The sequence below is a fragment of the Boleophthalmus pectinirostris genome, unplaced genomic scaffold, assembly GCF_026225935.1.
Source record: "Boleophthalmus pectinirostris isolate CB_2022bp ecotype Guang Dong unplaced genomic scaffold, ASM2622593v1 HiC_scaffold_17, whole genome shotgun sequence".
NCBI classification, from domain to species: Eukaryota; Metazoa; Chordata; class Actinopteri; order Gobiiformes; family Gobiidae; genus Boleophthalmus; species Boleophthalmus pectinirostris.
The window spans coordinates 19,838,149-19,865,982 of NW_026571115.1; the positions used below are offsets into that span (position 1 = coordinate 19,838,149).

Consider the following 27,834-nt stretch of genomic DNA (forward strand, 5'->3'; position numbering starts at 1 on the left):
ACTTTTCCTGAGGTCTCCCCCACTGGAAGGAATTCACCCTGAGCTGTGGTGAGCGCCAGTCCCAGAACAATACTGATTCTTTCGGGGGCTGCGATTATTGTGCCAGTCTGTAGATGTAGATTCAGAGCAGGTTTATTTTCACTTGGACTAAAGACACTTCATAAATAAACTCACACTTTGTTTCTGAACAAAAGGAATGGTCTGGCTTCATGTTGTAACTTCTACTAACCTACCTCATAATGTGCCCTCTGTCCCCCAGTGCCCTAACCCTGGTGCCCTAAAGTGCTGACCTCAAGCCCCTGCTGTCCTGACCTCTGCTCTCAACAACCAGTCTATTCTTCCACTAGGCTCTCTCCATCTGACCTCATCCTCTCCAGAGCCTCTCCTACCTCCCCTCTTTTCTCTATCGTTGGCTGATCTTGTTTCTTCAGCATTGCTCTTTTCTTAATCTCATTGTAATGACCTAGGGAGGGAGCATTAGGCATTTCTTTGATGCTGGGCTGTGGGCTCTGTGTGTTGCAGGTTAATTTCCTTCAGAAGAGAGCAACTCTTCTACAGGAAGACCTGGATGCCTGTCGCAGCAGGAGGTCAGCCCCATTGTTTGGACTCCATAGGATCCTGTGTGCATATGTTGTTGTTGCACGAGAACCACGCTATAGATACTTCTTTGTGAAAATATGTTCAGTCATTTGGAAAATCAAGAAATACCTTTAGCAAAAGAAGAAAAACAAGCACATCTGTTTTGTGAAATATTTTATCTTTTCTAATCTTTAGTCTTATTTACTCCAAACATGCCAACCAACTTTAAAATCTCAATCCAGTTTAGAAACAATTGCTGCTTACAAATTGGCATGGAAATTGAAATGGGCAGATTGTATTTTGGTTATCTATTCAAAATAATTCAATCTAATCTTCCGTATAAACATGGTTTAAGCATAAAATTACATCTCGATTATTATCAGCACAATGTCCAATGTGCATTTTCTGAATTTGAACCCTTTTTTAGGTTTTGAAATCATCTAAACTCACTCACTCGGCTCTTGTTTGTCGGTTGAACATGATACAATGCACATACATATTCCCCAGTCTCTACTTACAGCCTCCCAGTCCCAAAGATAAACCCTTTGATATGCGTGCCACCCATAACATGCTCAAATAATTTGTGTACACACAGATATATGCAACCAGGCTCTGATTACTGCATAGCCCCTGCCTGTACTGTTACTACAATCAGTGCCATCTTTTTACAGATACATGCTGTGTTTTAATTTGTTTTTGCTCATTCTTCACAGGTAACACTGAGGCCGTGTAACCTGTCCACACAAATGAAGGACCTTGCCAAAAGTGAGCTTTATGACAGAACTGTTTATTCCATTTGTCATTTTACATCTGTTATTTTGTTTATTGCTGTTTTATCACTTGAAATATTTATTAACGGACCATCGTTTCTTTTCCGCATCTTGTACTCTGTGAACTGTTTTGACGTTTGTGTTTGATTTCCTTTTACTACCGAGCCCTCATTAAATAAACCACTTTGCATCATTTCTGTTGCCATGTTTTTCATCTTCAAAACGCATCAGAATTAAGCCATCAATTAGAGGAAGTCACGCTGTGGCCTGTGTTTTCTTATGACCGCAACATGCATGCTAACCCAAGATTAGCTTTGAAATGTTCTGCACTGAAGTCCGAGACCTTGAATCACCATCTCCCCTGTTGCTATTAAACTCTTTTTCGTTTGGTCCAAGCCCCTATCTGAACTTTAAAGACATGGTTTGTGGTTGAGTCCGATAAAGAGCGCCGCGAGTCCATTGTTTGAACCCTCTGCCAAACGCTACATTTCTTGGGCCCAGTTTTTCTGCCTCTACCACAATTTCGCATTTGACCACTTAAAAACCTAAACCGAAGCGTCCAAAAGCTGGAATCTGAGAAATGACCACTGTGTACGGTCCGATATCTCCAAAGTGCAGTGGTTTCATGACGCCAACAACATTTGGCTAACTCGAAGGGGGCTTTTTAATGATCCTCCATCTTTTGTAGGTGAGGAATGCATAGTCTTGAATACTGATGGATTTAAGAGAATACAATTTTATTCTTGGAAAACACTTTGGCGGCATCATTTCTTTCCCCAAGTCAAATTTCAAAGCCCTCTGCAGTTGTTTGCATTGGGATTGCTTGCTTTAACACCCAGAGTTGTTACACATCCACATGCTCCCATTGTCCGTGACCTGCAAATGAAACGCTATCCGTCTTTGTATTTATTTGATGTGCGGATTGTGCTGCCCAGGCACAGAGAGAATGAGAAGAAGCAGAAAGAGGAGAAGACTGTCAGGGTGACATCTGAGAAACTGGAATTTGGGCTTTCAGCACGAAGCCTTTGTAGGAGCTGTTGTTTCTGGACGCTGTGCGCAGTGGAGTGTTGCAATGTACCATCGCTGCTGCATTCATGTATGTTTAAAGTTTTGTAAAAGATGGTTATTGAGGATAGTTAAGATGGAGTTGGCGTCAGGGCTTCAAAAAGGTATAAATGGTTTCAAAAATGTATGTACTTGGTTTAAAAGTTATCAACGCTAGCTCAATTGTGTGGTTCACTACTCTATAGTTCTTTAATTGAATCAGAAGTGTTCTTTTACATTTTTTTGTGAATTTCAGTCCAATAAGGAGCCACGGGCAACATGATTCATTTAGATCTATCCATGGATTTCAGAATGATGAAAAACTGGACCATTGCCCTAGAAATGAACAATTTAAAATGTTCGATCTTTTTAGTGGTTAATGGTTTACAGTTTGGAGGCAGAAGTGTTCAGAAAGATCCATATAAATACCATTTTGTTATTCAGTGGATATAGTATTTATGTCTGAGCTTGGAAAAGTCATTATCACAGGATATGGTGAGTGCCTTGGTAGTTCTTTGCTGTTGTGTAGCCTATCCTAGTTATAATTTATATTCATGCATAAACAAGTGTTTTGTTTATATATCTATACTTGGCAATATCTCTCCCACTGCTGTAAAACTCTGTCATCTGTGCCCTGTGTTAGTTCATTTACATACAGCCCGGCCTGGCTAAAGTCCTTTAATCTGTGTTATTAGCCTGACATAGTTTCACTCTAATTGATTGTCTACCACCAAAATAACCTCCGTAATTGTGCTTGTGTAAATACGAGGCATGAATGTCGTTTCCACAAAGCCGACATGGCCCCATTAAGGATCAAAGACGGCGCTTCCTCAGTTATCGTCACATCACACGGAGGGCCACTGTGTGACAAACCCTGCAGGCCAAACAGGGCATTCTCTGCAGCCTCCTAACTGCTGCCAGTGGAGATTAGTACATTAAAACAACACTAAATCAAAACGAGAGCATTTAAATAAATTGACACAAAACCACCAGCCCTAGTTAAACCATATAGCCTTCCAATTTGATGCTTTATTCATTTACTCTCCACTCTCTATAATGGTGGTGATACTTCTGAAGTTGCAGGTGCTCTAGGACATTGTTTCCCAAAGACTTGGTTGCGACCCTCAAGTGGGTTGCAAGAGTTTTTTTTGGGGTCGCCTGATGTTGCTCTCCTCTTGCACCCTGGGCTGGAACGCGCTACAAAAAAATGCAGACAGGCCCAACTATCTTATTAGAAATGTTGACATGTTTGTATAATTTCTAATCTTTTTTGTAATTATTTTATTAACTATTTTGTTCCAATATTGCTGGTTTATTTGAATGTTGAAAAGAAAAAAAAGGGCTACATTTAATGTCCAAAAAGGCAACTTATGGATCCCTTTTATTGCTTAATTACTGTTTTTCATTGTTTAAAACCTGAGTAATACTAATTGTTCAGAGAGACATGATCACTCAGTCAGCAATAAAATATCCTTTTTAATGTTCAGTAATGGTCAGATCCACCTTTATTTTGTGATTTACAAATAATGTCTAATGATTTGGGTTGCGAAGGTTTGTGACTTTTAAAATATGGGTCCCCAGAAAAAAAAGATTTGGGAAACATTGCTTTAGGACACACAGTTACATGCACACAAAGAAAACCAGATAACTGTCCTAGTCAACTTTAAACCAACTTTTCAAAATGAATGTAAACCCAGTCCCAATAAGTTGAAGCCAGTCCCATTTGAATTTAATTTGAATTCTCAGATTTTTCTGTGACTGTAAATGAATCTAAAATAAAACTAGAAAAGCACTCAGAGAGCGCAGACCTCCGCCAAGGACTACCCCCATTTTTTATATAAATTGCGATAAAATCAGTCTTCTGGATCAGATCCGGATCAGCCTTTGGAATATGAAAGAGGATCCCATTGTCCATCCCTGAGTCAAATTACATGGGGTTTGGTCAATAATTAACCGAAATATTGAGAAACAAAATTTTTGGCCCCATTTACCACAATGTTAACTAAAATTTCTAAGTGATCCAGAATTCAGGATTTCTTCTGGATCACCCCCAAAATGAAATCAGTTCTTCCTTTTCACATTTCCAACAAATCCTGAAAATTTCATCAAAATCGGTCCATAACTTTTTGAGTTATGTTGCTAACAGACAAACAAACAAACGCCGGCAAAAACATAACCTCCTTGGAGGAGGTAACTAGGAATTCCTCCTTAGGGTTTATATTTTGCTATAGGGGCCTGATTGCATTTAAACTTGTTTAACACATGAAGGCAAACAAGGCTTTAAATACTGCATTGTGTGTGCACCCCCATGGACGATCTTGGACCCCCACACATACACACACAAAAAAGAGATGTCTGGAGCCATCCCTACCACACACCACTTTCATTTATAGGAAAGCTGAGAGAAGGATACAGAGATTGAACCACTGACCCGTGTGGTTGTGGGCGAACGCTGCTGCTATCTAGTATCCAGTGATATTACATTTTTATTTGCTGCTGTGGTAATTGCTAGAGATGTAACATTATCCAAATCTCTCGGTACGATGTTATCACGATATGCATCTCTCGGTACGATATTTATTGCGATATTTTGAAGAGGCTAATATAATTGTAGATGGGACACTTTTTTGCTTTTAAAATACCTTGAGAAGATTTTGGTGTGAATTATTACTGTCATAATCCCATGTTGTCTGCACTGAAACGAATCATGGGATATGTAGTTCCCTATGTTTATAACATGTTGCTACTATAAAAACCCTTCCATTTAAGCAAAGAAACTTGTAATTCGATATATTGTGAGACTTTTGACGATATCACGATATTTTGGTTATTTTTACATCCCTATTAATGGCAGGAATTAACTGAACAATGAACTTATGAGCAGTGAATTGGATACATTGTACTGTGCAGCTCTTCTCACAATTTCAAACCCGTCTCTCGTCACCACTCATGAAGTCTGTGCCGTGTGCCTCTCCAGCTCTCGTGACAGGCATGGATCTACTGTACGTCCCAGCTGGTTGACACAGCACTGTATGAGAGCTTTCATAATGTGAGAATACTCTATTGGAGGTCTGCACTGGCTGCCCCACTCACCAGAAAATGTAACCTCTAAAACCTTTACCATATCCTATTTTTTAAGTTTAAAAGTATTCTTCACAATGTTGTCTGTCTCTTCCTTGGTATTTATGGCGCTAACTTTGTTCTTCACCCTGTCACTCAGAAAAAGCAGTGAAAGGATATGCAGCTGGGTGATAGAAGTGCAAGCGAGTTGGAGGCAAGGCAGACATGGCAAAAATAAGACTATATAGGGTACGCTTCTGACTGCTGAGAATGTGTGCTGGTGTAGTGTGGGGTGAGCAGAGGGACAGAGCGATGAGATTACTGTGGTACGATGTGTATCATTGTGTTTTTTATTGTCATATTATTCCATTCATTTATTGACCAAGGCTAACATGGCATGCAGCTTCCTGTTAAGTTGTGATGCTTTTGAGTTGTTTCTAGCTCAATCAAATCAATCAAAATTGCTTTATTTGTTCCCGATGGGCAATTTAAGTAGCCAGGCAGGCGCCACCTAGTGCCTCCACTCAATTTAATTTCTCTTCAGCGACTAGGTCAGGAATCAGAATACACTAGATGGTTTGCAAGAGTCCCAGAAGTTGTAGACCGCGCACTGGCCAATCAGTGAAGAGCTGTGAAGCCATGACATCAAACTTAAGCGCCTGTCTGGGTCCCTTTTGTAGTGCAGCACAACAGTAAACAAAGCGGCCGAGATGGGTGTAGATGAAGCCAAACATTCTGTGTTGGCAACAATTCCTGAGATTGAGGATTTAAAGCTGGAACAAAGAGAATGTTTGGTCAATTTTATCAAGAGGAAAGACATTATTGCCCTTCTTCCTACGGGATTTGGTGCATTACATACATCACGACCAAATAGCAGCAGTTGGTTAAATAAAAAAGTACCCGCCTACCATCGAGCAAACAAATCCTAATGCTACGAGGTCAGACGGTTTCCATCCATCCATCCATTTTCGTCCGCTTATCCGGGGCCAGGTCGCGGGGGCAGCAGCCTAAGCAGGGACTCCCAGACGTCCTTCACCCCAGACACGTCCTCCAGCTCCTCCGAGGGAACCCCGAGGCATTCCCAGGCCAGCCAAGAGACATAGTCCCTCCAGCATGTCCTGGGTCTTCCCCGGGGCCTCCTCCCGGTGGGACATGCCCGGAACACCTCCCGAGGGAGGCACCCAGGAGGCATCTGGAACAGATGCCTGAGCCACCTCAACTGGCTCCTCTCGACGTGGAGGAGCAGCGGCTCTACTCCGAGCTCCTACCGTGTGACTGAGCTCCTCACCCTATCTCTAAGGGAGCACCCAGCCACCCTGCGGAGGAAACCCATTTTGATTTTTGATACTTTGCTATTATGTTTTCTAGAATATTTTTTTATTTTAATTATATGTACATTTGATTTATTTGCCCAGGTTTGAACAGCAATGGTCCTAATTCTTCATCGTTCAGAAATCCATGGCTAACTACTGTATGCAATGATACCTTTATGATAAATGAGAGCTTGTCGGTTCTTTTTTAACATGAACACAAAGGACTTAAAATGAGACGTGTTGAATGAGGAGATCATCCTGTGGACAGTCTGTGCTCTCTGTAGGAAAGAGGGGTTAAAACACTGGATTATGGTTGAGTGGAGGAGCCAGGGGTTGAGGTTAAAGCGGCCCTGTCAAGCACGCTACACAACAGAGGGGTCCGGTTTGAGCGGCTGCATGGTGCTTCAGACCAGGAAGAAGCACAGAGGAAATGAACGCACTTAACTGTCAGTGTGGAGTGAGCTTCATGGCCCAAATGGGATTAGACAGTGCATCCAACATTGTTTCTATACATTGGTAGACTTAAAAGTGAAGCGCAAAATGGGATTAAAACGAGGGAAAAAAAACAACAAATAACCTTCAATGATTCTCCTCTCCATCTCCCTCTTCTCTGCTTTGTTGAGCTGCCAATCCCCCGACTGTTTCATCTGTAATTCTTTTCTCTTTCAACCACCTCACCTTCAGTGCACTTTCTATGACGTATCACCCATATACACTGAACTCATGGAAATCATTTATAGGTAGAGGCATAGGTAAAGTCCCTGAAACAAACTTATAAGATAGAGTTGTAGTTTTTTACTTCAATTCTCAAAAGTAAAGAGTGTATTAAAATATTCCCAGTTTGGAACTAACATTTCCATGATATTTTTGTGCTGATTCACTGACTTGACTTAAAAACAGGAATCTGAGTTGAAGATATGGAGGATCTTTTGGGAGCGATAAAGAAAGGATTGTTCTGCAGAGAGACAATCCACATGTTTTCGAAGATTTATGGATATTGTGATGTTTGTACTGGGATGAAAAGACAATGCAGAGGATAGAAGGTTGATTTGTGAATTTCCTAACATTGAATACAGCTATGATGACATCACAATGTTGTTTGTTTCCTTATCACAAACTTACCTGGAGTTGTGTTTTGTTTCATTCACACGTCAATCTCTACTGAACTAAAAGTAAAAGCAAGCTGTTAACTTGAAAACTAACACTACATGACATCATAATGCGGAACAGACCATTTTGAGCTTTGGAGACGTAGACAGACCAATAATAAACGATTACTCAAATATGTATGAATGAAGCAAAACACCACTTCAGAATCCATGTGTCATTAGTTCATTCATTTTTCAAAATAAAATCAAAAATAAGAAAACAAAAAAACAACTGTTATCTTCAGTATTTGTCTGAAAAAAACGATAATGATTTGTTTTTTCAGTTTTCGATTTTGAGTTTAATTGAATAATGGAAAAAATGGATAATGGCCGTTTCCCGTTTCCATGGCTTAAACTGCGATGCTGAACTGAACCAGGACTAAACCGGGTCTAAACAGGGTCTAAACCGGGTCTAAACCGGGTCTGAACCAGGACTAAACCAGTCTCAGTCCTGATCACCCGACAATCTACGCGGGTGCACCTAGGGGCCTGTCCCGACATTCCTGGTTCAGTCCTGGTTTATGACCAAGACTGGGACTGAGACCGGGACCAGGACCAGACCAGGGCTGAGACCGGTTTAGTCCTGGTTTAGTTCTGGTTTAGACCTGGTTCATTTCTGGTTTAGACCTGGTTCAGTCTTGGTTTAGATCTGGTTCAGTTCTGGTTTAGACCTGGTTTAGTCCTGGTTCAGTTCAGTTCAGTTCAGCATTGCAGTTTAAGTCACATAAATGGGAAATGGCCATTATCCGTTTTTTTCCATTATTCATTTAAACACAGAAACAAATCGTTCTCAATTTTTTCATTTTGATTTCGGAGACAAATAATGAAGAAAGTAGTTGTTTTTTCGTTTTCTTATCTTTCGGTTTTATTTTGAAGACCAAATGAACGAATGATACATGGATTCTCCAGGTCTGTTTTTGATGGGGCATTACAAGATTTTGGGTAATACAGGACCTTTAAGACTTTTGCTATATGGACCATGCCCAACTTCAAAGCCCATCCTAACGCTACACTTTAACTGCCTCAGCGTGGCCCATTTGATAGTCCTGACATCTACCACTCGTAAGTTCTGTTGCCATTTGACCCAACCTCCTTAGAGTCTCTTCTCATCAGCCCCTCTGCCTTTGTCCCCTCTGTTGTCACCTACTCGGATGCACTTCCTGTCCTGGGAGCCGCTGGTTCCCCGGTGTGTACACTCTAAACACACTCTAAACAGACTCTAAACAGACTTAAAACAGTGACCCGCCCTGGTTTCAAATTGGTTGGCTCCTTTTGCCTTTATCTGCATCTTCTTTCTGTCTGCCCAAGATCACTTCCTCCCTCATGCCCTTGTTTGATAACTGCCATAAGCTTATCTTTTGGTTTTGGTTTTGGTTTCTATTGTCCTCCCTAAAATTCCTTAGCCTGATTCATCAGTCGATTTCACTTCGTGGAAACCATCTGACCTCGCAGTGATACTATTTGTTCGCTCGACGGTAGTTTGATGATGCTATTTGGTCATGGCATATGTAATGTGCCGCCAACGGGGCTAACTGGTATATTAAGCTTTTCCCAAATCCCGAAGGAAGAAGGGCAATAACGGAATTGTTACCAACACAGAATATATGGCTCTTCACTGATTGGCTGGTGCCTGGACTCACACTTCCAGGGTTTTTGTGAATCGTCTAGTGAATTACAATTCTTGACCTAGTCGCAGGAGAGAAATGAAATTGAGTGGAGGCACTAGGTGGCGCCAGCCTGGCTAAAAATTCCTGCCTTTGGTTTGAGATTATATTATAATACTTAACTTTTTACTTCAGTCAAATTGTTTAAGCTTACAGGTACAATATGTAGCTTTTCTGTGTGCCACCTGTATTTTCAAGTACTTCAAGGAATAAAAACACATACACTAAGCAATAATCTTGAGGAGTTACATTGCATTTATATAATATTTGTCACTGAACGTTGGCTAAAACTATTTAAACCTGAGTAGTTTCTGAATAGTTTGGCTCTTAGATCTATCTGTCCACCTCTGTTGGACTTTATAGCTGCAGCATTGATAGACGCAGAGACTTCAGTGGTGTTTACGACCAAACTCCGGAGGCCAGTAGCTGCTACAACTGTCCAGACTGCCCCTACCATATAACACTGTCGTAAAACCTTCACCAGCTCTCATAACTGCACAACTGTGGACTTTTAATTACATTTGCCATAAGTTAGCTCTGAAACCAGCTTGGCTGGTATTATGATGCTAAAAAGATGTTCTAACCATTAACCAAATCGATGAAGTAGCGGGAGATTTATGCTTTACACCTCTGTGTTTAAAGTCCCTTTGTAGTCCCACTAAAATGGGCCAGTCCTGGTAATATTATCTCCTTAAAGACATAGACCCTACTCACCATAACCTCTCCCCCTGTGGTGATCTTTTAAGGGACATTTTTATGGTTCCAGGAGCCAAGGACATCTCTGGTCTGCTCGAGAAGGGATGGTAGCGTGGACTCATGCCAGGATGGGACCTCCAGTGACCCGTGGAGGTGGTGGTGGTGAGGGGGTGACAGGACAGGCCCCTGGTACTGGTAGGGGGTCCATAGTATTGCCATGGTGATGGTCCCACCCCGATGTGTTTACTGCAGGGGTCATCTCAGCCTGCTAAAATTAACAAAGATGCAAGGAGAGGATTTCAAATGATTGTCTTGGTCCAATTATGACAAGCTTTAAAATGGCTCTTTAATCACCTGCAGGGAAGCTGTAAAGAGCAACAGTTGTGACGTCTTCCTAGAGGCAAAATGTAAAAATTCACACATAAAAACTTCACATATATGAACTTCTTTTTTTTTTTTTAACTACATACACCTTCACTAGAATCACTTGGATGATTTCAGTCCTGGAATTGTCAATCTCTACTGAGCTATGGGTAAAGGAGCTGAAGGAGGAACTTCAAAACTACCACTACATGACATCACAAGGTGGAAGAGTGAGCTTTAAAGATGTAGGCAGACTAATAATGCAGCCATGTTTTCCACAAATCAAATGGCGTTGTGTGGTGCCCCCTGTAATCTGCACCAGTACAGTTTGCTCATACACATTATGTTAGTGGGAGACCTATATTTAAAGTTTCAAGTTTAGAATTACTTACCAAAATTGATGTTAAAGTTTAGCTTTTACCTTAACTTTAGATTCTTTGACATTCAAGGTATTAATTGCAAAAAACCCAAGTAAATCTTGAGGTTTTTATTTCAAATACTTAACTCAAGACCTATAGCTCAACCAATATTATAACTTGTTCTTGTATTTAACTTTTATTTTGGTAAAACTAAATAAATAGTATAATATAAAACAATTATATACAAATAAAATACTATAATTAGATATAAGAAACTACTAAAGGGAAAGAGGCAGAATCAATTGGTGGTGCTTGGTTTTCATTCTGTGGTGCTGCGCCACAGATTGGTCTATGTATGGGAAACACGGATACAGAATCAGATGTATGAATGAAACAAAATGTAAATCTAAGTAGGTTTTTGATGAGGTAACAACATTATAACATGGCTTAAAGCTCAATTAATTTGTGTGTAATATACTAAGATCCTGAATTACTTAAAAAGTGTATTGATAATGTTTTTCTCAGTCCATCCATAACCACAGTTGTTTTGTTTAATTCATACATTTTGAGTAATATTTTGTCTCCCTCTTCAGAGATCAAACTGCTTGGTTCCACCTTGTGATGTCATCAGGGGATATTCTTGGATTCCCTCCTATTATCTTGACTAGACTCAAATTGCATATTGTGAAGCCGTAAGTTTGCTTCCAGCATTATCTGAACTTCTTGCCTACACTATTTTGTGTGCAATGGAAACATAAAGTCAGATTTGAAGTGCTAGTACTTGTATGGCTTTTCGCAGTATTTGTTTTGGTAAAGAATCACATGTCATTGCCTGAAATATTATTATTTACACATTTTGTAAAACTTGAATGTGCTTGTTTCTGGCACACGATCTGTGGAGTACATGTTCAGCAGTGAAATCTAAGATCTACAGCCTTGATGTTTTTGACTGTGAGAGAATATAGAGATGATAAATAGTCTTTGAATCAAGAAGAAGCCTTCTATAGTCGCTTTGATTCACCTTGATGGATTACAGCGTCTGCAGAGAAAGTTTCACTGGACTTTTAGCATGCTGATCAAAGTCACTGCTTTGTACTTAACCTTTTTAATCCTTGTCCACTGAAGCAACACAGACTTCTTATTCAGGACTATTGCCAGCTGTATTGCGTCAGAAGTCCATGAAGTGCATGAGCTTATTTAAAAGTGCACTATAACATTTGGGGTCTGTCATCTGTCCGTCTCATGCAGCTGTTATTGCCTTACCTTGAATTTCTCACAGTATGTCTTTATGTTTTCATACTGCATTTAACTACAGGAGTCTATATATATATATATTGTTACTGTGAGCGGGATCACTGCTCCACGGACCTGACCAGTAACTTGACCTGAAGGCGTCACCTACTTGTCTCCACAGATATAATGCTTTGGAGACAAGTAGGTGATATTTCTTCAGAAAGAAAAGTTACACAGTGTGCCTTTAAATGCCACACAAAAAAATACTAGCCTGCTGAAAATTGTCATTTAAATACTTATTTCACAATATGTTTCTTACCTATCTCATCTTCATCTAAATAATGTTCTGATTCCTTTTAACTGTAAGTAAAGGGTCCATGTACAAAGCAGAGAGCTGCATTCATACAAAAAGCTGCAGACACCAGTAGCCTACAGTTTTGTAGTTGTTCAAAATGTCACAATAACAGCCTTTAGGGAAGTTCTGCTTTAAACTTTGTGAACAAACGTCTTCATCTTGAGCGTCAGTGAGTCGTTTCTGCCACTAGTAGGAGCTGTGGGGTGTTGAAAGAAATAAGATTGCATGCCTTTTGATGCAGCACTCTTTACTTATTGATTATGTGAGCTAAAATAATCTAGCCAAAGCGTGACTATGATATCTGTCATTAAAAAAACAAACAAAAAAAACTCGCATCAACAAAACTACATCTGCTGGTTTTGCACTGTAGGTCTGTTCATACAGTTTTAATCATGCATTTTAATTGAATATACAGTAGTTTAAGCTATTTATTTTTTAGGTTGTACCATATGCAGAAGAATAGTTTATTCCTAGTGTGTGAATTTGTTGGTTCACACGGCAGTAAAGTTGTTTCTGATGCTGATTGTTGTGCAAGATAGTGATTTGATCCACTACCCTCTTTTTATTTACACGTCGGTGCTTGTATGGTCTATCCCTGTGGTTTAAGCTCTAAAACTATACGGGCAGTAGAAGAGGAGGATCCTTGCGTCTTTCTTTAAAGTTTATGTAGCAACAGTGGGATTGTAGCGATAATGCTATTGGGGCGGCAGATCAGTTACTTCTGACGCTCCCAAAGCCTCGGGGAGTTGGCTCAAGATTCCCTGTCTTTGATAAGGTCCTCACAACCTAGCGGCAACTTCGTGATCTGTGAAAAAAGCTTCGTAAACGCGTTAGAGACTTCGTATATTCCCACAAAATCTAACAGCGTTTTGAAATAGTTTTGCCTATGTCCTTGCTGTGTGAGCGTGGATATCAGAGCGCTGCTTGGATTTTTTTCTAGGGCATTAAGCTGTGATTGTTTTTTATGCAGCTTCCGGGACCCGGCAGTCGGATCCTGACTTTGAAGTGCGCTGCTCCAGTCTCTCCGTTCACTTGGTGTTGGAGTCGCCTACAGGAGAGAGGCACCGTGCAGCATGGCAGCCTGAAACCACTGCGAGCAAAAGGGAGGAGGGAGGAAAGCGGCATTTTTTCCCTCTCGGCTGCATTTTTCCTCGTCGTGCATCTACTTTAAACACCGATCGGACTTTATCTGAGCGCACCGTGGAGACGATCGTTGTGGATTATGTTCGCGTTTTGTGGATAAAGCCGCCCGGAGTTTACGTTTGTGTCGAGAAGTCGTAGATCGATGGTAAGTTACAAGAGTGTGCCTCCTCGTACTGGTCCCCATTGGAGTTCCCTTTGATGTGCTCCACTCGCCTTTGAAGTTGTGCTCGGTCCAAAATGCCTGTGTTTTTGCTCTTTTCAGTCGGAAAACGAACAAAACTGCTCACATATGTTATAATGTAGTCTTTTACTAGTTTAATCACATAGTTTTAAATGTAAAGTGTGTGTTTTAGTCTGTTTTGCTGGACGTCCTCCCCCACAAGCTATATGAGACTTGTGTTTTTTAGCATCGAGGGCGCTTGTAAATACTTATATGTATTTTAGAAAGCGATAGATTTGGCTGTAAGGAAGTTATTTTTGGCTTGATATCTATTGTGGCTTTGTGCATGTTTTATCACTTTTCCATTACTATGTTTTACTGGAGTAACATTTGTTTCGCATTTCTGTATGAGTGGTCTCTTGAGTTTCAAGTTAAAAGTCTGCAATGTTGCATATCTGCAGTGTTACTGAGTCAGGGTGTAGCGGTGTGATCCACCGATGATCTCCATAGTACGACTTCTTCTAGACTCTTCAAACTCTTTAGCTTGTTGACTCCAGGGGAGAGCTGGTCACGTTTTCAGCGACTTTGTCCCAGACAGGGTCCTACAGGTAGCAACGTGTGGCTCTGGTTTTGGTGAGATTTAGCTGTGTGGGGCACACTGCTCAGAAACGCTTCATGAAGCTTGTACATTAGGACATATTCAGATTATGAAGCTGACACCTGCACTGATTTATAAGGAACCATTAGAACACGTGTATTGTTCCATCTTTGGACTGCACTTTGAAAGGTGAGTGGCCAGTGGTATCTTGAGCTCATTTCGGTGTTCCTCTGACAGTGAAGCCCACGTTTGTGTGAAGTGCTGTTCTGAGCCCAGCCGCAGTTCAAATGTAAAGTGGTGTTGTTTGGTGCATACGCTCTCTCTGCTTTGACTCCAGGCTGCAGTGTTTTTGTGTGAAAGTCAGTAAAGGATCTGAAAAGACTCTTGCTGTGTCTGTGGCTCTTTGAAGTTGGGGCGGATCTGGTTTTGATTAGATCAATACTTTGTGTTTCAGAGCGGAGACGGGCAGCCCAGAGAAGCGCCCTGCTGACATAAGAGAGTGAGCAGATTACAGTAGGAGCTCAGAGGAGCCATGAGCCGGGCGCTTATGGACCATATCTCCAGTAGTTTCCGAGAAGATGCTCCTCGACCCCCGGTGCCTGGAGGGGAGGGCGATGCGCCCTGCTACCCCACCAAACCCACAGTAATGAAATCTTTGGAATCTCCTAAGTCAGCTCTGCTGGGCTCTCCGAGCTCCTCCAGGAGGAACGAGGATGGTCTTGGGGAGCCAGAGGGGAGTGCCTCCCCAGACTCTCCGCTGTCCCGCTGGACTAAATCTTTACACTCTCTCCTTGGAGACCAGGATGGTGCTCTCCTCTTCAGGACATTCCTGGAGCAGGAGCAGTGTGTTGACACTTTAGACTTTTGGTTTGCCTGCAATGGCTTCAGGCAAATGGACCTCAAAGACCCCAAAACTCAGAGAGTGGCCAAAGCTATTTACAAGCGCTACATAGAAAATGACAGCATTGTTGCCAAACAGCTCAAGCCTGCTACAAAAACCTTTATAAGGGATTATATCAAGAAGCAGCACATCGACTCTGCCATGTTTGACCAGGCTCAGACGGAGATTCAGAGTAACATGGAGGAGAGTGCCTACCAGCTGTTCCTCACTTCAGACATTTACCTGGAGTATGTGAGGACTGGGGGAGAGAATCCAGCTCACGTCAGTGCCAATGGCCTGGCCGAGCTCAAAGCAGTGTGTGGCTACATGTCCACACTGCCGGAGGAGGAGGAGTGGAGCTGCGACTTCAAAACCAAAGCCCTCATTGGACTAACCACCAGCATGCAGCGGGCCCCCATGTCCCTGAGGGCAGTGGAGGTGATGGAGAGGAGCTACAGGTAAGACTGCTGCTTGTTCTGTGTTTGTGAATGTGCTGTAAAAGTATATTGTTATACATATGTATGTATGCAAGAGTCCTTTTCTCTAAACATTTCCCTCATAGCACCTGTTATAGTTTGATCAAGGGTAATTGATTATGAGATAAAATAGATTCAGAGCATGAATACTTCTGTCACATAATTAATGAGAAGTGTACATATCCTCATAGCTGCAGTGCTGTTGCAGCTCATAGTCCAGCTCACATCAGGATTGGCCTTGTGCCAGTTACCTGTGGATAGCAGAGTTAAAAACATGTGTTTCTTTAATGTGCAGCTTGGTGGCCAAACTGGGAAAATGGTTGCTTTGAAATAGATCCCCTGGTGCCTCCCATTGTCACCAAACTCATTCAAAACATGTGGAACTCATTTCTGCCTCTTCCGCTCTGCTGTCCTCACCTCTTCTCATTTAACTTTGTTTTGGAGAAGAAAACAAACCCTGAACAACGGCAGCAGCTACAGCTCAGAACCAACAGCACCCCAACCCACTCTCTCTCTCTTCTCTCTCTCCTTCCCTCTTTTTTCTTGTTTGCGTCAATTCTCCTCTGATTCTCTCCTTCGCTGCTCTCCCTCCGCCTCCTCCACTTTTATCTTGCGTTGCTTTTGAAAACTCTGAGACTAGGAGGCATGCTTCTGGAGCGAAAGTGCGGGGAAAAGAAACACTGTGAGGAAGAGAGAGAAATGAAAAAGAGGGAGGGGCGGAGGGATAAACGCGAGGCAGGAGCAGGAATGTGAGGCCAGCTGTGTTGAATACCTGACTCTGTGAAGGTCACCCGCGAGCATGGGGCCTCCAGCTTTAGTCATGCTGCCTCAGTCTCCTCCGTCTCTCCACTAGGACCAGGACTTATGGCTCTTTTAGCATGGGCCCAGAACAGAGTGGAAACAGATTCAACTGTAGACATCCAATATCTGCAGATCTTTGCCAGTATTGATAGCATGACTTGAAAATCTATCGCAGCGCCCCCAAAATAGATGTCAACTTGTAGTTCACACAATAAAGGTGCACTATGTAACTTTTCTGGTGGGAATATAGGTTAAAAAATACATTGTTTCTTTGAGTGGAGTCGCTTTCCCATAGATCCGACCTGTAACTTGGCCTGGTTGTGTCTTCTGTTTGTCACTATGATTAAAAAAAAAAAAAAACTTTAATGGCAAACTGTGGAACATTCTATGCAAACACATCTCTATGAAGACAAATATATGGTGCACCCTACACAAAAAAGTTGCATAGTGTGCTTGCAATATAGGCACCAATATATTGACCACCCCCCCACTGTACTGTACGCAAACAGCTGAAGTAGTGCTTGCTCGGAGCCAGGAGCTGATTAGAATAATTCATGGGAGTCAAGGTCACACATTCCCCACTTTGATCACACAGCCCCGAGTGGCGTTTGTCTCTCGTTGATTGAAAACCTGCTCTGTCCAAATCTCTACATGATGTTCACAACCGTGACACTGCCACCTGTTGGACACGGTCTGTGATCTGTGCATTAATCCAGGGCTGTGTTGTTGTAACCTTCATAGATCCTACAGGAGAGGAGGGCAGTGCCATGGGGGCTCGTTTGCTCCTGTCTGCAGCACCAATGACAGCGAGGTGTCCAGCGACGCACTCACAGATGATTCCATGTCTCTGACCGATGGCAGCGTGTAAGTAATCTGTCAGTTTCAAGGTGTATACTGGTTAAACAAGAATATGAACCTAAAATTAAAGGTGTTTCTGTCACAGTTTGGGTTTTATAAAACTTAAATAGTGCCTTGGGGGTAACTAAAAATATCTGACTGCTTCTTCTGAATGGGGGGGGTTGTACTTTTGTCAAGTCAAGTCTGGCCACTTTTCACTATGATCACAAAATGGGATGGTTTGTTTAATAATATAAAGTAGTTTGATGATAAGTGATCAAATAATTCTACTTTTTTCTATTTTAACACATGGGCCAGGCTGTTGATTGTAGTAGAATACAATCAGTGGTGCAGCTTATCAGTAATGTACGTGCTAAAGCCCTAGTTTCTCTAAAGGGCTGCTGTAATCACATGAGTAAGTGACAAGGCGCGGTGAAGTCATTGTGCACTGCTCAAGGCCAGCGCTCAGGTCAGCAACTTTTCAGTATTATGGTACTTTTATTCTCAACCTTATTCTGAAAGAGATAAGCCTGATGTCATCTACTTTACACTAACTTTATGACACCATTGTAGGAGTATACAGTCATAATTATAGCAAAATATGATGGCTATAAAAGCAGGGTGTCTCTTGCTGTAGCCTATCTCTTAAACTTCAAAGCGGTTGGGAATTCAGCAGTACTATCGCGTTGCACTTTGCCCAGCGCAGTAACAAAGGCTAGCCGCTTCCTGCCCGCTCCAGCCTTGATCACGATCTCTTTCTGTGGGTCAGTGAAACGCACCCATAAACATAGAATAGAGACTTGTTTAGATATAAAGAATAGAAGAACTAGGATGAAGCGTTTGGGTGGGAAGAGAAAGAAAGTGTTGCAGGAGGGAGAGGAGAAGTGAGGGAGGGGGGGGGTTGCTTATATCTTATTTATGGATTTGCTTGGACGCTAGGGAATGCAGCTGCGCAGACTTCAAACATTACCTTATCTTACAAACCAGCCTTTTGATGTGCGGAGATCAGAGGCTGGCTGCGGCACTGCTTGCCAAATGAAAATTGGGAGGGGGGGTTGCTTATGCGCATGACTGTGGCATTTCAAAGCAAAAGTGGAAAAGTGCTCCTCAGTTAGGTTAGGTCACATAGGGGAAAAAAGACATGGTGTCAAGTGGTGCAGTTTGCAAGAGGCCTCTTCGATCTGGAGTTGGGAGCCTATAGAATAAAGTTTGGCCAGTTTTAAAACTTTAATCTGCTTTTGTACTTCTACTAAAAGGTCCTATGTGAGACCTCAAACTTGCTATCCATGGGTTTCAGAATGATGAAAAATTTGGAGCGTTGCTACAGTAATCAACAATGTAAAGCAAAATATTATATGTCTTGAATGGGGAAAAGTATAACTGGAAGCAGAAACCCCAGAATAGTTGCAAGTCTTCCTGTTTACTTAACTTGTTGTTGTTTTTACCCCAGAATGCAATGTGTCAATGTCACTAAGTCGTGTCTCTTCCTTTAGAGATGGCATCCCTCCATACAAACTGGGCTCCAAAAAGCAGCTACAGCGGGAGATGCAGCGAAACATGAGGATGAACAGCCAAGTGTCTCTGCCTGCCTTTCCTGTACGTACACACACGCGCTCACACTGCTCTTCACAAGTCTTTTTCAACCCAGGCCCCACAGTGTAATTTCCATACCACCCTCTGCTCCAGGTCTCTCTGGGTTCTATGAATAGGTTTGCACAAAGTGTGTTCGGCATTCTCAATTCAACAACACCAGCACAGATCTAAAGAGCAGCGTCAAAAGAGCCAGCCTCCAACTCGGGCTGGTACACACACATTCAAACACATTCAAACAGGGCCCTACTCTACCTTTGGTGTCACCTCCGCCCCCATTAGGGTTCCTTGAAGTCTGCGGGAGATGTGGGGGTCTCTAAGCTGTTTATCGCCGCAGAGCTCCCAACACACCAGGGTTTTTCTTCCCCACCGATGCTGTAAATATGGAGAATAGGAAAGATGAGGAAGATCTCGGCAGCTTTATCCCACGGGCTCTGGAATCAGCCCTGTTCCCGGAGAAAAAAAAAAACACACAAAGATACTCAGACACTTTGCACATGCACATACACACACAACGCTTTGATCCATGGATGAATGGAGCAGACGCACAAGGAAGTGACAACTTCCAACTGAGCTGGCCCTTTTTCCACAGCCCCTCCCATCCCGAAACGTGCAGGATCTGTCATGTGAGTGCACAATTGGTCATCTTAAATCAAGCAAACTTTTGAAAGTCCTAATTAATGTTTACATGCAAAATCTGTTGTTTTCTAGAGGTATCTTGATAATAATGTGTCCAGAATTGCACAAGTGCAACTTTATACCCTTATTTCTCAATTTTTTTTTTATTTAAATGACCGATTTTATCAATATTCACAATATTACCCATATTTTGGTAATCTGCCCACCTCTGTTTTAGGGGCATTCTCCAAAAAAATGCACTGATCAGTTGCTACTCATTTTTGTACCAGTATTTTGCCCCCTGGTTTTTTGGCAGTAGTTGTCTGTTCCATGGTGCAGAAGCCTTCATCAAAGCAGGCTTTTTCTCTTTTCCCCTTCATGTCTCTACAAAGGAATAAGAAGTACATTTAGAGAGAGGGCAGTACACAGATGCTAATACTGTAAGATAAGTGCACACATAGATGCTAGTGTCACTGCATGAGACGATACAGGGGGTAAATTAGCTCCACCTTTTCTGATCCATTTTGGACACTTTTATCTTTCCCTGGCAAATGTTGTCTTTTTATTTGTCCCTCACCTCCTGTGAATCCACATCTCTGGATCTGAACTTCCATGTTTCTAATCCTCCGTGCTTCTTCCACCCCCTGTCGATACTCCTCTTTTATTCCTACATGTAAAGCCCGCGCCTCTGTCTATCAATCGCTCCGTCCTTCCCCTCTGCCACCCGCTCCCCCCCACGGCGTGTTTGATATTTGACGAGGAAGTCTTTGAAGTGCGCTGACTTTAAAGAGGCCCACTGATGATGACAGTGGCGACCAGCAGCGCCCCGGCTGGATGTGTCCGTGCACTGAGCTCGCCACCCGTCGCCGCGCCAACCAGAACATCCAAAAAAGTCTTTTCCAATTAGTGCAGTCCTGGGAGTCCGTTTGCTTTACCGGAGTGTTTATGGAAATGGAAGGCCCAAGAAATGATAATTACACATCAACAGAAAGAACTCTTGATCTTAAAGGCTCTGTACCTGTTCCTAAGTTTCCAAACACATTTCTAGCATCCTAATTATTCATTGCAACAACTTTAAGCACTTTTCACAACTTTCAGAGACCAGAGCAGAGTTTTGCCATCACAGTAAAACTATGACTGCAATAACTGTCATGAAAACCGCTAACTTCCTGGTTCTTAGACAATAAAAAAGTTGTATGATTAATTGAAGATGGCACACTAAAGCTTTATTTTGACTAAGAACCATACTGGGTCAAAACAAAAATCTAATAGTCACAATAGTATAAACTCTCTGTATTCTGTAAATGTTAATATTTATTATTTTGTCCCATAGCGTACTCGGCATCCCCCAAAAGAAGTTGTCCCATTAGAGCCTGCTAAATTTGCCGAGCAGCTGATTGCTCGACTGGAGAGCCTCAAACGGGAGCAGGACCGAGGCGAGGAGAGACTACAGCAAATTCAAGAGGTTTGTAGAAACAAGATGGAAGATATATTGATCTGTATGTTTGTTTGTTGTTAAATAATCTCTTCTTTTATAGGAGGATGAACGAGAAGATGCTGAGATTTTAGGAAGCTCCCCACAGCTCTCTCACCACCAGCTGTCCATCTTGTCCGGCTCTTCTGATGAAGACCCGCAGGCCATCCTCGACGAGCACTTATCCCGTGTCCTGAAAAGTCCTGGCTGCCAATCGCCCGCCGTTGCCCGCCACTCCCCCCGCTCCACCTCCCCCGAGCAGCGCCCACTCGCCCTAGCACTGAAGGGCCTGGTGCGCACTGGGACCCCTGTGTCGACACTGGAGCAGGGGTCCGTCACCGTCTCCCTGGGGCCGAACCGCACCATGATCAGCCGGCAGAGCACCAAGCACATCCACCATCACTACATCCACCACCACGCCAGCCCCAAGAGCAAGGAGCAGATCGAGAGGGAGGCGGCGCTCCGAGTGCACCGCCTGTGCTCCAGTGCAGAGTGCCAGCCTGGGCCGCACTACCAACGCAGTCGCAGCCTGGGAAGAGAGATGTGTGGGGCTGTTTCCATTGACAACACCATGGGGTAAGTTTAGTATATACAGTTAAAGGTGCACAATGTCACAGGGTCTAATACCTGGAAATATTATTAGTTTTGCCTAGAATATTCCATAATGTAGCACAGTATCTCCAAGAAGACAATAGGCTAACTTGCATTCTTACTGTGAAGGGGCTCGTCTCTCAACACATCTGACCTATATGCTTTTCTAGGTGTTTTTGAGCATTAACACACTTCATGGTTTCAGCTTCATGGCTTTAACATCCCTGTCTCTTGTCTTTGCTTTCAGGAGGTCCAGTTCTCTGTCCAGGTGCCTCTGCCGGTCTGGAACAGAGGATGGGTCTACAGACAGGTGCTCAGAGGATTGTGGGGGCCTGCAGCTGCCCAGTGACACAGCAGACCCTGCCCAAAATGTGCTCCAGTGGATCTTGGAGAGCAAACGCCAAAGCAGGCACAAGTCTAGGTAAAGACAATGTTTAAGATTAAGATTTCTGACAAAGATACTCTTCTTTTCTGACATGTGGTGTATTAATTTTCAGTAGCCAAACCACCAAAAAGGCATTTGGGAGCTCGTCGACCCAGACTCACATATGGGGCGGAGGTGGAAGCTGTGGCCATCTCCGGAGCCACCAACCAGCACAACCGTTTATCCAAGACCCTGCCATGCCCCCACTGCCCCCACCCAACACCCTGGCCCAGCTGGAGGAGGCCTGCCGCAGACTGGAGGAGGTCTCAACAAAGACCACCAAGCAGAGGTAACACTGGCTGCATTTACCTGCTTTTTAACAATCTTGCTTGTTCTGTTTTGTGCCCCATACTAACTGTTCTCTCTTTCATAGGCATTCATTATCCAGTGCCCCACGTGAGAAGAGCCATCTAGTGCCTGTCCAGAGCGGGACATCGAACCCGCAACCTCAAGCCAACTCTCCTGGTCGCCAGCTCTCAAACGTCCAATCAGAAGAGTACGATGCCTCCCTGTCCCCTCCTCCTCTCTGCTCTTCTTCCTCTTCTCAGCCATAGCCTCCACCTGCCAGTGTACTTCTGCCTTTTAACTCTTTCTTCCATGCCGCCTCTTCAACCCTTTACAAACACCCATAGACTATAGTACTGTATAATAGCTCTACTCTGTCCATTTGCTTGTGGAGCGTGTAGTCGCCACCACCTGCCTGAGACATGGCTTTCATATATTCACCTTATGTATCATTTTATTGGCTGCTGTTCACTGCACTGGCAGCAAAGAGAGGGAGAGAGAGAGAGCGCTCTGAAGTGAGCCTACAAAGCCTTGGATAACGCTGAAGGAGAATTGATAACACTATGGCCCTTATGATCGCTCTCATTTTCCACTGTATTTCTAATTCTGTCTCTGTACACTTGTAGCTCATTCACCCCCGACTTTTCATCAGTGTGCTCCGATGGTGTGATACATCTTCTAATGAGTGTGTGATGTTGTTTCAGGATGAAGGAGCATAAGAAAGCAGTGGGAAACGTCTCAGTGTGCAGTAGTGGAGAGACCGTGGTTACGTACTTCTTCTGTGGGGAGGAGATCCCTTATCGCAGAACTATGAAGAGCCACAGTCTGACCCTGGGACACTTTAAGGAGCAGCTCCGTAAGAAGGGCAACTACAGGTGAGCACGAGGATTATACGGGCTGTTATAGGGCTATGTTTAGTGTTCCTTAGAGGAATTCAATAGAAATCCATGGGCCTCTGCGTTGTCCCAGAAGGTTCTTGAAATGGCATGAAGAATTATCCTGTCGCTGACACTCCTTGTGAATTGTGACCTCAAGCGTTTAAGCGGAGTTCCTGGTTTTCTGAGGCCTACGTGGAGCACTTATCAGCGTTTGTGTCTGTGTGCAGTCCACACTGTGGGCTCTTGTGAGTGTGTGCGCTCAAGGCTCTGCATGAAAAGGAAAGGACAAGAGGAGGGGGGGGTGAGTGGGAGAGTTTGAACTGCAGCGATTTGGGTCCCATCTGGTATTGATTTCCATGCTAAGGCACACTTAATACACATGGCTTTGAAGCCCCGGCCCCTTTCATTTTGACCAACAAAGACTCACACAAATGGCCAGCGTGCAAATTCTTGACTGATGCTATCAGGCGCTCTCCCTGCATACACACACACACACACACAGGCCAGCGGCGCACACGCACTCTGTTTACACATGTTGTAATCATTTTATGGATATTTCTGAAAGGCAGACTGTTAAATGCCAGATCCGCTCGTTTGTCACAGCACAGACCCTGAGTGAGGCCACAGCGCTCCACTGTGAGATCTGACTGTGATTGTCTTGAGCAGTGGGCATGAAAGCCTCTGAAGGTTAAACATGTGCTATTGTCCGTATTGTGTTAGTAATTACAGCTTTAAAGTATGATTTCACACACTCTTCCTGTCCAGATGTGCACTGCTTTAGCTTCAGCGCATGTGACAAGCACTTAGCAGGAGTTGTTCACATCTGTCCATTGCCCCCTCCTCTTCTCAAACCGTCATCTCTGCTCTCCGCTGTTGACTCCGCTCCTGTATCATACCATCCACATTTTTGGAGCGTGCTCGGTGCATCTCTTTAATAGCAGCCAGAGAATGTGTGGAGTTGGGTCATTTCAACATGGCAGCGGTTCAACAAAGAACAGTACTGCTGGGCCCTGCCAGACGATATTGGTGCCAGATGTCAGAGCGGAGGGAGAGAGAGGAGCGGCGAAGGGGAAAAAACAGATCTAGCCACATAAAACATGTTCCAGTGGAAACTCAGGCTCGCTGCGTCTGTCTGTCTCTCAGCAGAAAGAGCATGACTTTGGGAAGCCTTTTAGTCGAAGCATCCTCAACACTGCGATGTTCCAGTGTGGCCCTTCTCCTTAAATACTCCCTGTACCTCTTGGAGCTGTTATGTCTCTGAAAAGTCCTCCGTGCAGCTGCGTTTTATTAGTCGCACCCTTGTTCTGATTGGAGCACACAGGCACCTTTGCATCATTTTAAAGACTCCAGTTTTATAAGAATTGCATGTTTGAGTTTGTCAGCCTTCCGTCTCGTTAAAAACAAAGTATTCCCAACACACAAACACACATGCATACCAGCCGCCCCACACATGGAGCAAACATTTTCCATTACATAGTTAATGAGTGGATTCTGGAACCCCTAAACCAGATCACCCCCGCTGCTTTCTCTTCCTCCAAAATGAGAATGGGGAGGGGGGCATTAATGGCCCAATGAAGTCATGGCTGACGAGAAGCTGGGAGCAGGTCTGCTGTAGTTACAACCAGAGCTCCCAAGGCCAACTGGGATAACCGAATATCTACACATTTTACCAGAATATAAAAACAAATAAGGAAAGTGCAAGCAGGAGAACTGAAATATGAACTCCTCAACTAATATAAGACACTTCTAGATTTCAGAACATATTTGTAGGGTTGGTAACTACATGGTTAGTAGATTTTAGACCTCATAAAACACAGCGACATTTTCTTATCTTCTGAAATATTTGCTGCAGTTGAGATTTACTCATTTGAACTGTGGTTTAAATTCAATTGGAGATTAATCCTGACCTAAAAGCTCAAAGTAAGCGGTATGCAAGGCCAATTTGACCAAAAAGTGAAATTATCCAGTGTCTGTTTGTACAGATTGTATTGTTCACACGCATTGACAGACATGTTCTTCCCCTTTTTCAGGTACTACTTCAAAAAAGCCAGTGACGAGTTTGAATGCGGCGCTGTTTTTGAAGAGGTCTCAGACGACTCCTCTCCGCTGCCCATGTACGAAGGAAAGATCTTAGGAAAAGTGGAGCGGATGGACTGAAGCTGTGGACAATTCCTACACTGTGGATGTACTCCCAAACCATTTAACCGTGTCGTTGGACTGAGATTATTGGACATTTCAAGAATTTTGAATAGGACTAAATCATCAAGAGACTGAATGAGGTGAAAGACCACTTTTAAAAGACTCGAGGCAGTGGACCATACCTGCCCCATCTGTGCCCACTTCTATGTATATGCACATTGTATGGTGATCATTGTTTTGCTATGTAATGGATTTTATTTCTATTTATTGGAATCTACCCCTTTGACCTTCTGTGGACAAGCTGCTTGGAGATGGTATTCCCAGTTTGTAAGCTTCATACCTCTGGAAAATCCCTTTGAAACTAGATGAACACTTATAGTATACCCCCCCCCTTAGAGTTGAATTATCATATATAGATATATATATACTACTGCAGCCCCACCTCTTCAGAAGGGCCCTGATTGTAATGAAAATGGAAGAAAAATGCTCTTATATTTGAATCCGCTCTGGGACTCAGAGTTAGCCTTCCATTGGTCACATTTTAGTGCCTTTTGTTTCAGTGGTCGCAGGCGTTGCACAAAAAGCCTGTGAAAAGAGGAGTCCCCAAAATGTTTACACCATTATTCCCAACAAAAGCTCTAAGTGTCCCTGTGTGCGTATAATGTGTGTGTATGTGTGTGTGCACTGTTGTGGCAGTGATTCAAGTACAGTACTGTGCCTACATGGGTTATTGCCGTGTGTTACCCAGTTTTCAGGGTCTTGTTACTCCCTTGATTTTTCCAAGGGTCCTTATGTTGAAAAGATATTTTTATGCCTTCAGCATCTGGTTCATCATGTTTTATGTTTTATAATATTTTCATGGCTTCCTTGGCTCCACTTGTAAACTGTAAATTATGCGTTCTATAGAGCTCAGTTGAAAAGATGCCTCGGTACTTTAATTATTGTAATTATGAAGAGATGTAGCCTTTATTAAAATGTTCTATTTTTCAAAGTAGTTAATGACTTCCTGTCGTTGTGTGATTTCTCTGTGCTAATTGGTAGCAGAGCAAACTTGAAGCAGCACACGCCCCGCTGTGGAGTGCAGCTCAGTGGATCTTGTGAGGAGTTTCTGCCAGATTTGCATCCATTATCAGCTTTTAATTTACTCCCTGATGGAAATTAAAACATGCAGCATTAATTTGGCCACCAGAGCCTGCGCACGATTTGGTGTAAGAGCGAACTGTGGAATGTAAGTGTGTGTTAATGAGACATTTGGCAAATTCATGCTACAAGTGAACTCCGCTATTTACACAGTTAGGCCTCCTGTGGCACTTGATGAACTGTTCTGTGGTCTTTGCTCAGACCTAATTACCCTCCTCACAAACTGTCTTTCCCCTGGGCTTACATCCTGCTAAGTGAAGAATGCAGACACTATGTAATGCACCTTTAACACCTTTGCATCACTTAACCCTTCTGTTCTGTGGGCTACAAAGTCTGACACGTGTGGAGGTCTGCACTGGGTGGGGACCTCTGCTTTCAAAAGTTAGATTATCCTTCATTCAAAGGTGCTCTGGAGGATCCGCTACCTATTGTCTCCATGGAGATGTTCTTGCTTTCCCTGGAATGTTCCATGGTATGACATTAAACATATCCATTTAGCATTTACTCATTACGGGTGTTTCTTTTGCTCAAATGTACAATAATTTCTTCTGTGAATAGGGGTGACTCTCCACAGATGTAATGTAGGGATAGTGCTATAAACCTGCTTGTCTGCTTTGTGATAGATATGTTTAATCTATACTGTGGAACATTCTAGACAAAGCAATAAGATTTCGATAGAGACAAGTGGGTGGCAGACGTTTCACTAAAAATGTTATGCAGTGCACATTTAAATAAAAGTTTTGGTAAGGGTGATGGAGTAAGTCATGATGATTTACACAAAATGCATTTAATATCTACTTCAAAATGATACATTTATTTGATTATATTGTAATGTCTGGCCACTGATGTCTATTTCAATGGCATATCAACAACATATGTGGTTTGGTCAGTCCAGTCAACATTCACCTGCCATTATTGAATTGTGTATCTACACCAGGACATAAGAACATTCAATTTAAATATATGCTCTATAAGCTTATCTGCTTTCTAATTCCCTTGCAGCGTGATCAGCCTCTGGTCTCCCTCACCCTGCCTGCTTTTATGTTGCTATTGGCCAAGAGCGTCGCCTATGCTGCCTTTCATATTGAAAGGGCATCATGATATTGTTAAAATACCATTTTCAGAGCTTTCATCAGCAAAGGTCAGTGCATACACTTGAAGGCCATCCTCTGCACCCTTCAGAACTAAGAGCTCTCCCTCAGCAGCGCTCCTCTGT

General features: G+C 43.0%; 2 protein-coding genes across 5 annotated transcripts in view; both read left to right on the plus strand.

Annotated features, from left to right (window-relative positions):
• cep112 (centrosomal protein 112) overlaps positions 1-1,534 on the plus strand; it is a 74,691-nt gene extending 73,157 nt beyond the window's left edge. For all 4 annotated transcript variants that reach the window (XM_020933659.2, XM_055152782.1, XM_055152781.1 and 1 more), the window contains 2 exons: positions 523-587; positions 1,293-1,534. In XM_020933659.2, coding sequence (XP_020789318.2) covers positions 523-587; positions 1,293-1,296 — 69 coding nt within the window. In that variant the 3' untranslated portion in view covers positions 1,297-1,534. The remainder of the gene's footprint in view (positions 1-522; positions 588-1,292) is intronic.
• Positions 1,316-26,472, plus strand: LOC110167312 (axin-2-like). The gene is made up of 12 exons (XM_020932648.2): positions 1,316-1,344; positions 13,555-13,872; positions 14,940-15,823; positions 17,384-17,506; positions 18,973-19,075; positions 21,021-21,152; positions 21,226-21,737; positions 22,000-22,173; positions 22,250-22,465; positions 22,550-22,672; positions 23,166-23,336; positions 25,370-26,472. The coding sequence occupies exons 3-12, from the start codon at positions 15,018-15,020 to the stop codon at positions 25,494-25,496; spliced, it is 2,487 nt and encodes an 828-aa protein (XP_020788307.1). The 5' UTR covers positions 1,316-1,344; positions 13,555-13,872; positions 14,940-15,017; the 3' UTR covers positions 25,497-26,472.
• The last annotated feature ends 1,362 nt before the right edge of the window (positions 26,473-27,834 follow it).

Coding starts and splice junctions, on each gene's coding strand:
- LOC110167312 (XM_020932648.2), top strand. CDS start 15,018: ATGAGCCGGGCGCTTATGGACCATATCTCCAGTAGTTTCCGAGAAGAT. Junction 17,507..18,972: donor TCTCTGACCGATGGCAGCGT/GTAAGTAATCTG, acceptor CTCTTCCTTTAG/AGATGGCATCCCTCCATACA. Junction 22,673..23,165: donor TCAAACGTCCAATCAGAAGA/GTACGATGCCTC, acceptor ATGTTGTTTCAG/GATGAAGGAGCATAAGAAAG.